The 17,314-nt window shown below is 40.4% G+C and overlaps 1 protein-coding gene across 1 annotated transcript in view; it reads right to left on the reverse strand.

Annotated features, from left to right (window-relative positions):
* LOC145408438 (lisH domain-containing protein ARMC9-like) overlaps positions 1–17,314 on the reverse strand; it is a 108,180-nt gene that overhangs the window by 63,929 nt on the left and 26,937 nt on the right. The window contains exons 9-14 of the mRNA XM_080279167.1: positions 17,072–17,283; positions 14,966–15,067; positions 12,713–12,929; positions 9,957–10,064; positions 6,388–6,495; positions 5,419–5,530 (exon numbers count right to left, since the gene is read on the reverse strand). Of these exons, the coding sequence (XP_080135293.1) occupies positions 5,419–5,530; positions 6,388–6,495; positions 9,957–10,064; positions 12,713–12,929; positions 14,966–15,067; positions 17,072–17,283 (859 nt within the window). The remainder of the gene's footprint in view (positions 1–5,418; positions 5,531–6,387; positions 6,496–9,956; positions 10,065–12,712; positions 12,930–14,965; positions 15,068–17,071; positions 17,284–17,314) is intronic.

Below are 17,314 nucleotides of genomic sequence, written 5' to 3' on the forward strand. Positions count from 1 at the left end.
GTTTCCTGTACACAGGAAACCATTTACTATGCTGGGTGGCAACCATATAACCAAATTATGGTGCCTGGAGGTTTAGTGGGTAATTGCCGTGTTCCAATCGGATCGAGCCACTGAAGGTTTATATCCAAGGGATGGTTGGGGTTATTGCTCACACAATGCCACTCAGGGATGAGTGAGGCTGGTCACTCTCATCTTAAATGTCAGGATCAACTTGCCTAGCCCCAGGCTCCTATGCTTTCCATGGGGCAACATAGGATTGGATGATGGATGGATGGATGGTCAATGTAGTGCTGCTTTGGGTGTCTGTCCTTTCCTCTCTTCTTTTCATCCTCTTCTGTCTTTCTTTCCTTCATTCGTTCCTCTTCCTTCTGTCTATGAGTGACTTACACTCCCTCTTCTCTCTTTCTTTCCTTCAATCTTTCCTCATCCTTCTACCTATGGGTGGCTCTACAATGAGTGACAAGCCAAATAATTTCCTGCACACCAGGAAACTATTTACTATGCTGGGTGGTAACCATACAACTAAATTATGGTACCTGGTGGTACCATGTCAGGACCGGCTTGCCTAGCCCCAGACTCTTGCGCTCCTCATGGGGCAGCATAGGACTGGATGATGGATGGATGGATGGATTTGCCAGAAGGTTTGAACGGTTACATGAGTATGTTTGCAGATGATGCTAAAATTATGCAACATATTAAATGTATACAAAGTTGTGAAGAACTGCATGAGGACTTGGAAAAACTCCACAGCTGGAGCCAAACTTGATAAATGTATTTCAATGCCAGGAAGTGTCATGTATTAGAAATGGAAGTGAGTGAAAAAAAGACCACTTTGGACATATAAAATGGGCAAAGAGATACAGTAATTACTAAATGAAAAGATAAGAAGGACTTAGTGATTTTTCAGGATAACTTGTCACCAGAAAAGCATATCAGTAGAATCCTTGGAGGCACTTATGAATTACTGACTAACATGAGAGTGGCTTTTAATTATATGGATGGGGAAATGCTGAGGGAGTTGATATTGACCATGATAAGCCCGAGATTGGAGTATGCAGGTGTGGTATGGTCATCTCATTTGAAGAAGCATACTGATAAACTGGAGAGGGTTCAACAGATGGCTACACTGATGGTACCAAGCTTAAGGGAACTGACCTACGAGAAGAGATTGGAAAAACTGAAGTTACCATCACTGGCTTTTAATTATATGGATGGGGAAATGCTGAGGGAGATGATATTGACCATGATAAGCCTGAGACTGGAGTATGCAGGTGTGAGAGAAGGGAAAGAGGAGACTTGTTCAAGATGTTTAGAAATGTAAGAGAACTGGAAAAGGTGGATAGAAAGGAACTTTTTGTGTTGGGCAATGGAAGAACAAGAGGTCATGACTTCAAGATGAGGAAAAGTAGATGCCTTAATGATCGTAAAAGGTTCAGGTTCCCGAACAGATGCATAGGTATTTAGAATGGCTTAGATGAGAAGGTGGTGCAGGCAAAAAACATTCATTTGTTTAAATTTGTTTAAAACTAGACTGGATATGGAGACAGGATAACACGAGCTTAGCTCACTTCCTGTGTACTACAAATAGGTAAATATAAATAGGTAAATACACACACACACACACACACACACACACAAGCTGGGAAAAGGTGGAAAAGGAAGTGGTTAGGGTACTAAGAAGTAGAGAATCTTTAGCCAGGGATGTAGCAGACAAGAAAAAATGCGTGATAATTTCAGGACTAAAAGAAAAACGGATGACAATAAGGTCAGAAAGGGAAAGAGAAGAACTGAATAACGCAAAAGAGATAGTATCAGTAGTTATGGAGGGTAACAACGAATCTCAAGATGAGACTGAAGAAGTGTTTAGGCTAGGAAAGTATGAGGAAGGAGGGGCAAGGCCACTTAAGTCTCAGGCAATGGTAAATGAAATTATCAGCAGAACTTGGAAATTATCAGAAAAGGAAGAGCTCAAGAATGTTTGGAAAAGGAGAGACACAAATGAGGAAGAGAGAGCTAAGATAATGAAGCTATTAAAGGAAGCAAAGGCAAAAAATGAAAAGAGAACAGAGGAAGAGAAGACAGTGTTCTATTGGAGAGTTATGGATCAGAAATTGAGGAAGTGGTACCAACAGCAGAGAGGAAGAGATGAGGAATAAAGAAGAGCAAAATAAAGTTGGAAAGTGGCATACATTAATGTTGCTAGTTTAATATCGGCAAGGTTAGAAATCAACGATTACTTGAGGGAACATGAACCGGATATTATGTGCTTTATAGAGACCAAGTTAAGAGAGGATATTGACATTCATATGGGAAATAGCAAATACAAACTGTTGAGAAGAGACAGAAAAGAAAAAAATGGGAGGAGGATTATGATTGCAGTGAAGAATATCAGTGTGGAAAATGTGGAACTGGGAAAGGGTAAGGCTGAAGCGATAAATATGAAACTAGAAACCAGAAAGAAGGGCAAGAGAGACACTGCAGTGGTATACGTTCCTCCTATGACAAGGGCATGGAAGGACGATGAATATCAGGAAATGTTATCAGACATGGATAGCTATCTCAAGAAAGTGATTGAGAAAAGCAATAACATAATCATGATGGGGGATTTTAACTGTAAAGAGGTGAACTGGGAAGAATGGGATTTGGGAAGCAATGAAGATTCCTGGGGCACTATATTGTTAAATACCGCAATGAATAATGTTATGACCCAATGGGTCAAAGAAGAGACTAGATTCAGAGGAGATGACACGCCAGCAAGATTAGATTTACTATGAACTAAGGAACTCGATGTAGTTGAAAATTTAAAATATCAGTGTTCTGTAGGAAAAAAGTCATCATGTGGTCATTGAGTTCCTCTATAATTCAGGTGTGGAGAAACATGTTCCAAGAGTAAGTGGGAAAGAAAACAGGAAGAAGGATTGGTTTAACAGAAGGTGCATGATAGCCAAAAAAAGAGAGAGGGGGACATGGCATGGAACAAATGGAGAAAGAGAGGCAATAATAAATCAAAGGAAGAATAGAAAAGAACTAGAAATGAGTATTCAAGAATATGCAGAGAGGAAGAAAGGAACTTTGTAAATGGTATAATCGATAAATGTATGGAAGAACCCAAATTGTTTTATAGATAAGTTAATGGCAAATGGAAACAAAAGGAAGGAATCACCCAACTGAATCTAGAAGGAAAGGTCTACAAAAATGCGGCAATGCAAACTGAAATAATGAACAAATATTTCCAATCGGTTTTCACTAAAGAAAAGGATTTTATGGAGAAGGAGGGTGTGACAAGAAATGTAGTGAAAAGACATAAAATTGGAAGTGTAGGAATTTTATAAATTACTGGAAACTCAAGATGTAAGGAAAGCCCCAGGACTGGATGGAATCTTTACCTGGGTACTGAAAGAATGCAGAGAACAACTTGCAGATAAGATTCACGATTTAACTGTGTGTTCTCTGGAAGAAGGGAAAGTGCCTCAGGAATGGAAGAAGGCCAATGTGGTACCAATTTATAAGGGAGGAAGCAAGGAAGAACCCCTGAATTATAGACCAGTGGCCCTGACCAGCGTAGTTGCAAAATTGTGCAAGAGAATTCTGAAAGACAGGTGGATAAAATATCTGGAGGAGATGAACATATTGGCTGAGATCCAGTTTGGATGCAGAAGTGGAAGGTCATGTGTTTCCAACTTGTTAAGCTTTTACTCTAGAGCGATCGACGTGCTACAGGATAGAGACAGCTGGGTGGATTGTGTGTATCTAGATTTAGAGAAAACCTTTGATAAGGTACCCCACAAGCAACTAATGTGGATATTGGAACACATAGAAGGACTGAAGGGAAATGTCCTGGAGTGGATAAGAGACTTCTTGAGAGACAGACAAATGAGGACAGTAATAAAGGACAAGATGTCTGAATGGAGGGAAGTAACAAGTGGAGTCCCACAGGGCTCAGAGTTAGCGCCAGTAATGTTCCTGATTTACGTAAATGATATGGTAGATGCAATGAAGTTATGCAAGTCTATTTGCTGATGATGCAAAGATCTTCAGGAAAGTAGAAGTCAAGAAAGACTGTAAAATGCTGCAGGAAGACCTGAATAGGATCCAAAATTGGAGTCAGATGTGGGAAGAGAAATTTCTATCTATCTATCTACTGCCAGACGCCATAATCTCATAAGGGGTGGCCATTTGACTTTGAGTTAGTTGTTTTACGGGGAGGGGCACTAACCCTCCACCAATCCACTTGTTGACAAGTTGGGAGCACGTATGGTTTGGTTATATGGTTACCACCCAGCGTTGTAAATGGTTTCTTGGCTTACAGGAAACCACTTGGCTTGTCACTCAATGTAAAGCCACCTGTAAAGGAAAGAAAAGCAATAAGAAGTGACAGGAAAGATGGGAAAAATAGGAAGAGAGGAGGGCAGGCATAGAAAAAGAATGATAAAGGCTAAGGAAGAAGTAGGCAGCACTACATCAAGTGAGTGGATGATGGTCACCAACACCTACCACAAAAGTGAAATTTAATGCAAAAAAATGTAAAATATTGGAAATGGGTATGAGTGCCAAGAGGCCATCACTGAATTACATGATGGATAATGAACCAATTAAAAAAGTGAGAGAGAAGAGAAAGATTTGAGAGTGCTGGTCCAGGATAGTTTGTCACTGGAAAAACACATTAATAAGATAGTTAGAGAGACTTACAATCTCTTGACTAACATACCAGTGGCATTCCATTACATGCATGAGGAAATGATGAAAAAATTGATAGCGGCCATGATCCACCCCAGGTTGGAATATGTGGCAGTAGTGTGGTCCCCACACAAAAAAAAACTACATAACCTACATAAAAACAGAGGCAATAAAGATGTAAGGAAATTCAGTTTCCCAAACAGGGCAATTAATCAGTGGAATGTGCTACTGAATGAAGTAGTGTGTGCCAAAACTATTCACAAATTTAAGGATATGATTTAATGAACAGGACAGTATGAGCTTGACTCATTCCTGTAGAGATACAATTAGGTAAGAACACACACACACACACACACACACACACACACACACACACACACACACACACACACACACACACACACACACACACACACACACACACACAATTTTCTCGGAACTAAATCTGCATTGTAATGTGGAAGGAAGTTCTCCAAGCTTGCATGGGTCATACTAGTTCATCTTGCAGTAGCTCTCTATGATGTATGGCCTCTAGCAACAAGCCATCATCGAGTAACAATCAGGCAGGGTTTATGGCTATATGCTGTATAGCAGGAAACAAAAGCTGAGATGTACAGTGAGACACAGTGTTACTCAGTGCATTAGAATGAAAGTGGAAGCAAGAAAACTGTCAGAATATCAACAACAACAGGAAAAAAAGAATTATATATACATATGAATAACACCAACATTCAACATTACCAGGGTGCAGAGTATAGCGCCAAGCCAGTAGGTGTTCCCCTGAGGGTGCATGGGGTGGTGCCTTAACAGGGTCATCTAACTCTAGCTCCTCCTCCAGCCACTCAGGGTCCTCCTAGAGAAAGTTGTACAAAATAGGAGGCTGCCTGCATATTCTAACCTGGCCTAAAATTTATAAATCTTGGATACCAAGTTGTAATAATAATATTTTGTCATTTACTGTAGCTAAGTGAAATACTGTAAATTACAAAAGCACAAAAATCTAGGCCAAATTAAAGTGAATGAAATACAGTATAGTGACGGGTACTGGGTTCCTGATTCCCCACACCACAACATAATAATGGTTTAATATAGATATGCTTTAACCTAATGACAACAGATTCCCTAGGTGGTCTGAATCTGACTGAAATAATGATGTGGACCCACAGCAATGGAATGCTTTACTTGTTCAACACAGTGACATCTCTTAATATTTTAATCTTGCAACCACCAAATAATTTAATTAAGTATAAGGGAGGTCACTTGTACTGACAGGGTTAGAAAAAGTGATCAATTATTGAGACTCAGTGTCAAAAGCACCAAATCCCACCATAATCTGGTCTTTCTTTCTCTTTCTGTTACATGAAGGACAGGATGAAAATTTTAGCACTTTTTTTTTTTTTTTTTTTCCAAAAGTATACTTAGAGTAGATTTTCATCCTGCAGTTTGCACATAAGTAGCAGAGGCCTGGAATATTCACTTCAAGCTGATTCAGGCCAAGTCGAACCACTTCAAGCGGGCTGAGCCCATACTTTGCATGCAATGTCAAATCCCACATTCTGACATCCAGGATGGATGAATTTATCTTATCTCTCCAATATGATAATATCTGATCCATATTAACCTTGCTATAGTAAGACAGTTTTATTCGACTTTAACCAATCCTCTTGCAGTCAAGGTGTCAAAAGGTACAAGTGAGATGATTGTCCTGACCTCCATATCAATGACAGGGTCTGGTGAAGGTGGTGGTGATAGTGGTGGGTCCCTCCTAACTTGTTCCACTATGTACTCCAGCTGACGCCTCTGCTCTGCACTACATCCCTGCTGATATAAGTCACTGCAACAGTATCCAAATAAGACACCAAACACTGCTACATGCAATCACACAGTTACAATTCAACTTGACCAAATTATAATGCACTGTGTAGATAATGTGTATGTACTGGAAAGCATTAAAAGTACCTTGAGTGGGCTTGGCCATGTGGGGGAAATAGAATACAAGAGGTTAACCAGGAGAGTACTGAACATGTGAGTGACACAGAAGGGGATGTGAAAGGGGCAGGCCAAAGATGAGGTGTAGGGATGCAGTGGAGAGACACAAGAATGAGAGGGGGGGGGAGGTGGAGTGAGTTGGGGATAGGGGAGCCTGTTGGCAGAGGACAGGGTAACAGGGAGGTGATTTATTTATGGTTATCCCTTATGGGATTAAGGCATCTTGTTATAGAGAGATAGACAGATAGACAGATTACTCATATCCGTGTACCTGGAACAGTTTGCATGAATATTCTAATGAGCATAATACAAATTAATTGGGATGCTCATGTATTGTACCCAAGTTCTTCATAATGACTGCTATGAGCACACAGACTAATGAATACAGTACTGTATTGTACAAAGTGAAAAATCTGCAATGACTCATGCATGCGGACTGACAAAAATACATCATCATCATGACCTCTTTTCCCAGATAGGGTTACGTAAGGTCAAGAGGGCAAATGTATGATTCCTGATTAAAACACAGTAAATATAAAGCTGTACCACTGTTTTGGTTGATCTCCAAAGAAAGGCTAAAACTGATGTTCCTTGCACATTAAAGTCAGATCAAATTAATTTACATGAAACTGTTGGTGTGTTCTTTCAAACTAATTTCAAATACAGTATTTAGTAATTATGTATTACCCCTCAAATTAGTTCTTGACTCTGATTTCAAGTTTGGTCTCCCACAGTACTCTAGAATGTTTGGGGCAACAGTAGCCTAGCTTCTTAAAATGAGTAATATATCTATATATATATATATATATATATATATATATATATATATATATATATATATATATATATATATATATATATATATATATATATATATATATATATATATTTTTTTTTTTAACAACTAAATGGCTCCTAACTCCTTCCATTCAGTGATGTATTTTTCATTAAATGTTGCTACTTAGAGATGATTAAATTAAGCTTTGGAGACTTTTCAAACTAGCGAGGTTATATATATCATTCATTTGCCCTTTAACTACTAGTGGTCTCCCCAAAGTTGAATTAAATAATCTGGAAATACACACACACACACACACACACACACAGATGCAAGCTGAAATAATGAACAAATGTTTCCAATCGGTTTTCACTAATGAAAAGGAGTTTGTGGAAGGGGAGGGAGTGATTAGAAATGTACCGGTGATAAAAGATATAAAAGTGGAGGTACAGGAAGTGTATAAATTACTAGAAACTCACAATGTAAGGAAAGCCCCAGGACATGATGGAATTTCTAATTGGGTACTGAAGGAATGCAGAGAACAACTGGCAGATAAAATTCACAGTTTACTTGTGTGTTCTCTGGAAGAGGAGAAAGTGTAACAAGAATGGAAGAGGGCAAATGTGGTACCAATTTATAAGAGAGGAAACAAGGAAGAACCCTTGAATTATAGACCAGTGTCTCTAACCAGCATGGTCGCAAAATTGTGTGAGAGAATCCTGAAAGACATGGATAAAATATATAGAAGAGATGAATATTTTGGCTGAATGTCAGTTTGGATTCAGAAGTGGAAGGTCATGTGTTTCCAACTTGTTGAGCTTTTACTCAAGAGCGATTGACGTGGTAGAGGAGAGAGACAGTTGGGTGGATTGTGTGTACTTAGACCTAGAGAAGGCCTTCGACAAGGTACCTCATAAGAGACTAATGTGGAAGCTAGAGTATATAGAAGGACTGAAGGGGAAACTCCTGGAATGGATGAGAGACTTTTTGAAAGACAGACAAATGAGGACAGTAATAAAGGATAGGATGTCTGGATGGAGGGAAGTAACAAGTGGAGTCCCTCAAGGCTCGGTGTTGGCACCAGTAATGTTCCTGATTTACGAAGATGATATGGTAGATGGAGTGAACAATTATGCAAGTCTGTTTGCTAATGATGTAAAGATCTTGAGGAAGGTAGAGGTTGAGGAGGATTGTAAAATGCTGCAGGAGGATCTGGATATGATACAAGATTGGAGCCGGATGTGGGAAATGAAATTTAACATAAGGAAATGTAAAATATTGGAAATGGGTAAAAGTACCAGGAGGCCATTACTGAATTACTTGTTGGATAATGAATTCATCACAAAAATGACAGAAAAGAAAGATTTGGGAGTGCTGGTCCAAGATAATTTGTCACCTGAAAACCATATTAACAAGATAGTTAGAGAGACGTATGAACTCTTGACTAACATAAGAGTAGCATTTCATTATATGGATGAGGAGATGATGAAAAAATTGATAGTGGCCATGATCCGCCCCAGGTTAGAATATGCAGCAGTAGTGTGGTCCCCACACAAAAAGAAAGATATAAACAAGATTGAGAGAATACAAAGAACAGCAACCAAGATGGTCCCCAGTCTGGCAAATCTGTCATACAGAGAGAGGCTGGCAAAGCTGGATTTGCCTTCCTTAGAGGAAAGAAGAAAGAGGGAGACATGATTGCAAGGTTCAGGACCATGATAGGAGTAGATAAAACTGACCGAGAAGACCTGTTTATATGGGATAAGAGAGCAACAAGAGGACACGGAATAAAATTGAAGAAGTCAAGCTGCTTGAAGGATATCAAGAAATATAGTTTTCCTTATAGAAGTATAGACCTGTGGATTAGCCTGGACAAAGAGATCGTCCAGTCTAAAACCTTCAATGAGTTTAAAGCTAAATTTGACTTACTGAGAAACAGCGACGGGGACCCACAAGAATAGCACATTTCGGGTATATCACAATTAGGTATATTAGGTAAATACTGTACATAAATATCTGTAATGACTTAGACAATGAAGTGGTGCAGGTGAAAAACATTCATGTGTGTAAAAGTAGACTAGATGCATGTGGATATGGAGACAGGACAACACGAGCATTGCTCAGTTCCTGTATAGTACAATTAGGTAAATACAAATAGGTAAATACACACACACACACACACACTGCTCGCTGGCTCAGTGGTAATGTTCTCGCTTGCCATCTGGTAGACGGGAGTTCGTGCCTCGCTCAGGTTGCGAAAAGTTTCACTGACGAAGTGGGTGGTTACTGTCCCCCTTGAGCAAGGGGATGGGTGTGTGCATGTGTGAAGGTCACAGCCTTGCCCTTAGATCGGACTATATGAGCTCTCAGCTCCCTTCCGGGAGGGTAGAAAGCTGACGATCACGACCATCAATTGATCCTGACCGACCCGGTGAACTACACACACATACACACACATACCCAGACTGAAAGGTTTAATGAGCTTTTTAGAAGCCAAGGTAATATTCCTCACCTGTGCCAGTTTTTCCAGTTTTTCATCAAGGTGAATATCCAAGGCGTCTTGTCGGAGGCTTGGGTGTGAGAGCAGACTATATAGAATCCCAGTCACATAAGGCACCACCTGCAATAACAAATCATCATGGTCATTATCAATTTAATTCTATTTTGAACTACTGTAAGATTGGATGATGGATGGATAGATAAAATGGATCAGACAAATCCAAAAAAAACAAGATAATGCAAGAACAGAAGTACCACTTATAACATTCCTAACACTGTTACAGTACTTCCACACTTCCTTCCTTCCTTACTTCTTAGCATCAAGAAGAAAACATGAAAAAGGGGGTAAGTACCATAAGAGTTGTCATAATTATCATCACCCTGAACACAGGCAAGAAAAACAAATTATTAAAATGACTGTAACTGCCTATAATGACAAGTTATACAGGGGAAAAAAATCCCCCCAAAAATCATACACATACATGGCTTGGAGGAGACAAGCAAGCTGAAAAGGAATCAAGAGAAGACATGAGATAAGTGGGAACTAGTTAAGAGCAGCAGAAAATAGGGAAAAAGTGACTAAAACCTATGGTTAACCACATGTATGGTAAGAGTGAAAAACATCTGCCTATCTATCTATCTACAGCCACACTCCATAATCGCATAAGGGGTGGCTGTTGGACTTTGAGTTAGTTGTTCTACAAGGAGGGGCACAGACCCTCCACCAACCCATCTGTTGACACATAGGGAACATGTATAGGTTGGTTATATGGTTACTACCCAGCACTGTAAATGGTTTTCTGGCTTGCATGAAACTATTACACTTGTCACTCAATGTAAACCCACATGAAAAGGAGAGAAGAGCAATAAAAAGTGACAGGAAAGATGGGAGACATACAAAGAGAGGAGAGCAGACAAAGAAAAAGAATGATAATGGCAATGGAAGAATTTTTTTTTTTTTATGTGAGGAAGAAAGAACCAAAGGCAACGAGCCCGCAAAACTGTTCCTTCCAATAGAAAAACAAAATACAAGAGAGACCCAAATTCAAGATCCGATCATTTCGAGATGCCTGGACACACTGTGTTTGAAAGACTGGAGATCATAGGAAGCAGGAAATACAGACAGAGGGAGACAGTTCCAGAGTTGACCTGTTGCATAAATGAAGGACTGGGAGTAACGGTTAACTCCTGAATTAGAGAGCTGGACAGAAAGGGGAAATAGAATTTGCTGCTAGACAGGTGATATGCGCACATCGTAGAGGTGGAGGAATGCATGCAGACAGTTCAGAGGAGCAGTGACTATTGAAGTAGCGATGGAAAAGAGATTAAGATGCAACAGTGCGGCGAAGAGACAGAGGTTGAAGGGAGTCAGTAAGAGGAGGAGAGTTAATGAGGCAAAAAGCCTTTGACTCCACCCTATCGAGAAGAGCTGTATGTGGGGAGCCTCCCCACACATGAGAGTTGTACTCCATGCAGGGGCGGATAAAACCCCTGTATAGAGTCAACAATTGTGCAGGGGTAATGAAGGAACGGAGTCAACTTAGTACACCCAATCTCTTGGATGCAGATTTTACAAGAGATGTAATATGATCTTTCCAAGATAAGTCCTGAGTAAATGAAACCACAAGCATGTTCAAGGATGATGCAGGATTAAGCTGAATATTATTAAACATTAGTGGGTATACCTGTTGAAGATTTTGTTGGGTTGATAGGTGCAAAAACTGAATCTTTGATGCATTAAAACAACCAGATTATTTTTACCCTGGTCAGAAATATAAGCCAAGTCAGACATTAGGTGTGCCATAGCCTCATCCCTTGTTTGTTGAAGTAACTGCTGAGATGGACGTTGCATGAATCGAATGGAAAGGTGGAGGGTGGAGTCATCAGCGTATGAGTGGATAGGGTTAGATATACAGCTTAGAAGGTCACTGATGAATAAAAGGAAGAGGGTTGGTGATAGGACAGAGCCCTGAGGAACACCACTGTTAATAGATCTAGGAGAAGAACGATGGCTGTCTACAACAGCGGCTATAGAACGACCAGAAAGGAAGCTGTAGATGAAGGCACAGATAGAAGGATAGAAACCGTAAGAGGGCAGTTTGGAAATTAAAGATTTATGCCAGACAGCACTAATTCAAATGAGTGGATGATGGTTGTCACCACCTACCACCGTAAAGAGAAACAGAAAAAGAAAATAAAAAACATAAAATCAGCCACCTACATGACAGAAAAAAAGAATAATAAAAAATAAGCTTCATACAGGATAGAGGAGAGAAACTGGAAAAACAAAACAAAAAAACTACCATTCATGGCAAGGAACAAAGGCAGGCATGCTGATCAAAGATGGAAAAAAATGTGAGAAGAAATGCATAGTAGCAGCAGCAGTAGTAGTAGTAGAAGAAGTAGTAGTAATGGTAGTAGTAGAAGAAGTAGTAGTAATAGTAGTAGTAGTAGTAGTGGTGGTAGTAATAGTAGTAGTAGTAGTAGTAGCAGTAGTAGTAGTGGTGGTGGTGGTGGTAGTAGTAGTGTAGCAGCAGCAATAGTTGCAGATGCCCCAAGTTTATCTAAAATGTAAATGCTGTAGCCTACATAGCTGGCTGAAGTTGCCCTTTCCCAGTAGTCCATCAATCCCCTTTTAGATATATCAGTGCTCGCTACCACAGTGAAGTGAAAGAAATATGAAATTAATCCTCCACCTAAAATGACCACCTAAATGACTAGAAAGTTGGGGGGAAAAAAGAACCCCATCACATAAAATTAACTACATACATGACTGGGAACTGAGGTAAGTAAGTTGATCATGGCAGACAGCAGAGAGGGTCCGAGGGCGAGGCAGCGGGCACGACCGGCTGAGCGTAAGGTGAGGTTCATGAGTAAGGCACATGAGTACTCCTGAGTGTACGGGGTCTGGGACTGGTCAGGGCTTAGCGTCTGAACTAGCCACTCTACAGCACCTCCTTCAATTAGTGTCACCTGCACCTCACTCCTGTAAAGGAGGAAACAGACATTACTCTTTTTCACTTTAACGTGTCTATAGCTCTAGTTCCCCATCCTCAATTCCAAATTTTAACAAAATATTAACCCTAGAATCATATTGTATCATTGATAAAGGCTCCATCACGCTTGCATTCATCAGTCTTGGTCACCTAATGGTGGCTCTCTATGCTGCTTAATCTCTGGTGGCCACCCTATTCAGTCCCTTATTCCTGAAGTCACACATTATGGCCTCATTCCAGATCTTTTTCAGTCTGCCTCTTGCAGCCCTACCCCTACCCCAAGCATTCACACTCTGCATTTTCTGTACCCAATTGTCATCCTCCATCCTCTCCACATGCCCAAACCATCTCAGTCTATCCCCCCCCTCATCACAATATCAATACACTCCAGTCCCATCCTTCCTCTCAACTCTTCAATCGTAAACCTAGCCCCCCCAGGCCTTGCATTCAAGAATGCACTACACATCCATCTAATACTATGTACATCAAGAAGAAGTGCAATGGAAAGGAACTAAGGCTACAATAATGTTTCCTTCCTAACACTAAGCTACTGCACATGGAACAAACTGTAGAAGAATAAAAACATAGGTCATGTTAAAGTAAAAGAACTATAGAGCCTCTCATGAATGTTACTGTGCAGCATGAGATACATACAAATTTCACAATGCCACACATCACACTTAATACTGCCACATATGCCATGCTTCACAGTGCCACACTTTACATATCCATTCATCACCATTGCACAGAAAGAAAATTATTGGTGGTTAGATGGTTACTGTGTAGCAAGAGGTACTGCCACACTTCACACTGTCACACTGCACTATACAACACCTCACATTTACACATCTGCATCAGCCATTCCAATGCACCACTTCTTTTACTGTAGCAAGGTGGTGGCAACTATCATCCACTCACTTGTTGTAGTGCTGCCCTCTTCTTCCTTATCCTTTATCATTCTTTTTCTGTGCCTGGCCTCCTCTCTTCCTATTTCTCCCATCTTTCCTATCACTTCTTATTGCTTTTCTTTCTTTACAGGTGGCTTTACATTGAGTGATAAGCCAAATGGCTTCCTGTAAGCCAAGAAATCATTTACAACGTTGGGAGGTAACCACATAAACAAACCATACATGCTCCCTACATGTCAACAAGTGGGTTGGTGGAGGGTTGGTGCCCCTCCCCGTAAAACAAATAACTCAAAGTCAAATGGCCACCCCTTACAGAATTGTGGCATCTGGCGATAGATAGATAGATTGACCACTTGCAACCTCACTCATATAATGTAAGGAAGTATTGGGTGTAAGGATGGCTACTGTGAAGAAGAAAACAATACTATATCTAACAATACCATTTTTCATATTGCTACACCTCACACTTTCATGTATTATACTGTCATATTTCACAATGCCACACTGTACAATGTCCTCACACTGCTACAGTTCACGATCTCCCAATGTCACACTTCACACTGCAACACTTCACACTGTCATCCTTCTCAATGCCACACTTCAGACTACCCTACCTCACTTTCCTGTACTTCATCTGTGCTTGGAAGGAAAATTACATGGTGTTAGGAAGGTTAGTGTGTAGTAAGACTGACTGTCATACTTCATGCTGTCACACTACACTATGACACACATCATATGGCCACACTTCACGCTTCCATACCTCATCTGCGTATGGGAGAAAAAGTGTGCTACTGATCTTAACCCATTCTCCACATTGACTGTTTGTTTTAAATTTTACCTCTTACCTGACAATTTTTATTCAGCTAAGGAGAGACCCCTAATAATGCAAAAGTTACAAGAGGAATGATACCATTTTGACTCATACACTTATAATGAAAAAGTATCTCCTGATTTATCATATGCCCAATTACTATTATTTCATGGTATACTATTAAAATAGAGATTCAAGTTGTATTTAGATACAGGTAGGTGCATTCATAATCATCATCATCATCATCATCATCATCACCAGAATCTTAATCATATTTTGCAGTATGAGCAGAGGAAAAAAATCTTACCTGATGGAAAGCTTCTGTAAAGCAGCAAGAGCCATATCACTGGTCACTGGTTCAGGATGTTCTGCTCTCAGTGCTGCCAACAGGGTCTCACACACCTCAACACTGAGAAAGGCATATTGCATGGTACTGCACTTAACACAGCTCAATACTGAGTAAAAAAAAAATGTAGAACAGTACTTCAGTTTCATTTTACACACCTCAGGACAAAGAAAAAAAGATAGTATAGTACTGCACTCTACATTAATATACTGTAAGTTCAATCAAGAAGTACAAATACAAGTAAATGCTTAATATCTATAGTATCTACTAACATACTGGTGAACACATATTCAACAAAACTTTTTCAAAGCTCCTGCATCACAACTCATCACTCCTTTCTGCCTACTCCCAGTCTCTTTTATCCATCCATCCATCCATCATCCAATCCTACGTTGCCCCATGAGGAGCGTAGGAGCCAGGGGCTAGGCAGTTGGTCCTGACATTTAAGATGAGAGTGGCCAACCTCACTCATCCCTGAGTGGCATTATGTGAGCAATAAACCCCAACCATCCCTTGGATATAAACCTTAACCGGCTCAATCCGACTGGAGCACAATAATTACCCACTAAACCACCAGGCGCCAAGATTTGGGTATATGGTTACCACCCAGCATAGTAAATAGTTTCCTGGTGTACAGGAAACCATTTGGCTTGTCACTCAGTGTAGAGTCACCCATAGGCAGAAGAAAGAGGAAAGAATGAAGGAATGAAAGACAGAAGAGGGAGTGTAAAGTCACACGTAGGCAGAAGGATGAGGAAAGAATGAAGGAAAGTAAGACAGAAGAAGATGGAAGGAAAGAAGGATGGAGGAGAGGACAGGGAAGACACCCGAGAGCAGCACTACATTGAGTGAGTGGATGGTGAGTGCCCCCACCTACTGTATGTAATTTTCTAGAATGAATGATGCAATATAAAGAAGAAAATAAGACATGACACCACAATCACACGATAAGCTTACCATATTTTCATAAAGAATTACATCGTCATCATCACCATGATCATCCAGTCCTGTGTTGCCCCATGAGAAGAGTAGGAGCCCAGGGCTGAACAAGCCGGTCCCGACATTTAAGTTGAGAGCGAACAGCCTCACTCATCCCTGAGTGGCACCACATGAACAACAAACCCCAACCACCCCTTGGATATAAACCTGGACAGGCTCAATCTGACTGGAGAGCCTTTATTACCCACTAAACCACCAGGTGCCATAATTTGGTTATAGGGTTACCACCCAGTGTAGTAAATGGTTTCCTGGTTCAAGAGAAATCACTTGGCATGTCACTCAGTATAGTATTTGCCCCTCTAAATAGTAAGTAATGGGAGTAGAATATGTACAAGAACTACTATACTTCTAAAAACTACAGTAATTATAACAACAACAACCCTTCCTTCAAAGAAACCCCCATATTGGGGCTAGCCGTAATGCAGTGTATTGCCGGTAGTTTTCTGTGGGCTGGATGCTTAAACAACTGCTAAAACCAGCTAAGTTCACCAGTTACTGGAAATTGTCAAGAAAGAAATTCTGTGTATGTAATAAGAGTTACAATACTGTGGTGTGAAAACCTCAGCTGGGAGTTCGGTTTTGTGTCTTAATGGCTGAGTTCCCTACATCATCATTATGAATGTATCATTATTTATAAATCTTGTAGCTATACATCTATCATTTACTTCCCTGGGTAGACAGCAGCCAACCACTGCCTACCTAAATTTGATTAACCCATTGGCTGCACGTAGAATTCCAGAAATGTTGATTGGTAGACTGTGTCGTACATTCTGGAAGAGCTATGTGAACTATTGTGAACTTTTCAGTCATTTTTTGCATCCACTGCATGCTTATGTATGATAAGTGGGTTGCGAAATGTTGGTGTGAAGTGTAAACTTTGCCTCACTAAAATGTTATTATGTTTGGTTAGGTATAAGTGGGTTAACACACATGATGAAAAAACGATTTCTTTAACTGGTGTTCTTGTACCAGGGACATAGGAAATGTTTAGGGCCACCAAAGTATAGGGGTTAATGACTGCAAAATAGATGAGTAAACAGCAACAGTTTGATGAACTTGCTGACTAACCATGCAAGGTAGGTTCGTCCAGCAGTGAAGGCAGTGAGTGCATTGATGAGCCTTGCTGCAGCCTGAGCCAACACTGTGGGCTGTGGGTTGGACAGTGATGCAGCCAGGCGACTCCATGACTGGGACGACTGACGCAGACCCAAGACGTCGCCTCGAACATATGCTGTCACTACCGCTTGACGCACACCTCCAGATGACACCTTGGTGATGCGCTGCACACATACAAACACCATTATGTTCATC

This window comes from Coenobita brevimanus, chromosome 77, assembly GCF_032717465.1.
Source record: "Coenobita brevimanus isolate Jiangsu-jjx chromosome 77, ASM3271746v2, whole genome shotgun sequence".
Lineage (NCBI taxonomy): Eukaryota > Metazoa > Arthropoda > Malacostraca > Decapoda > Coenobitidae > Coenobita > Coenobita brevimanus.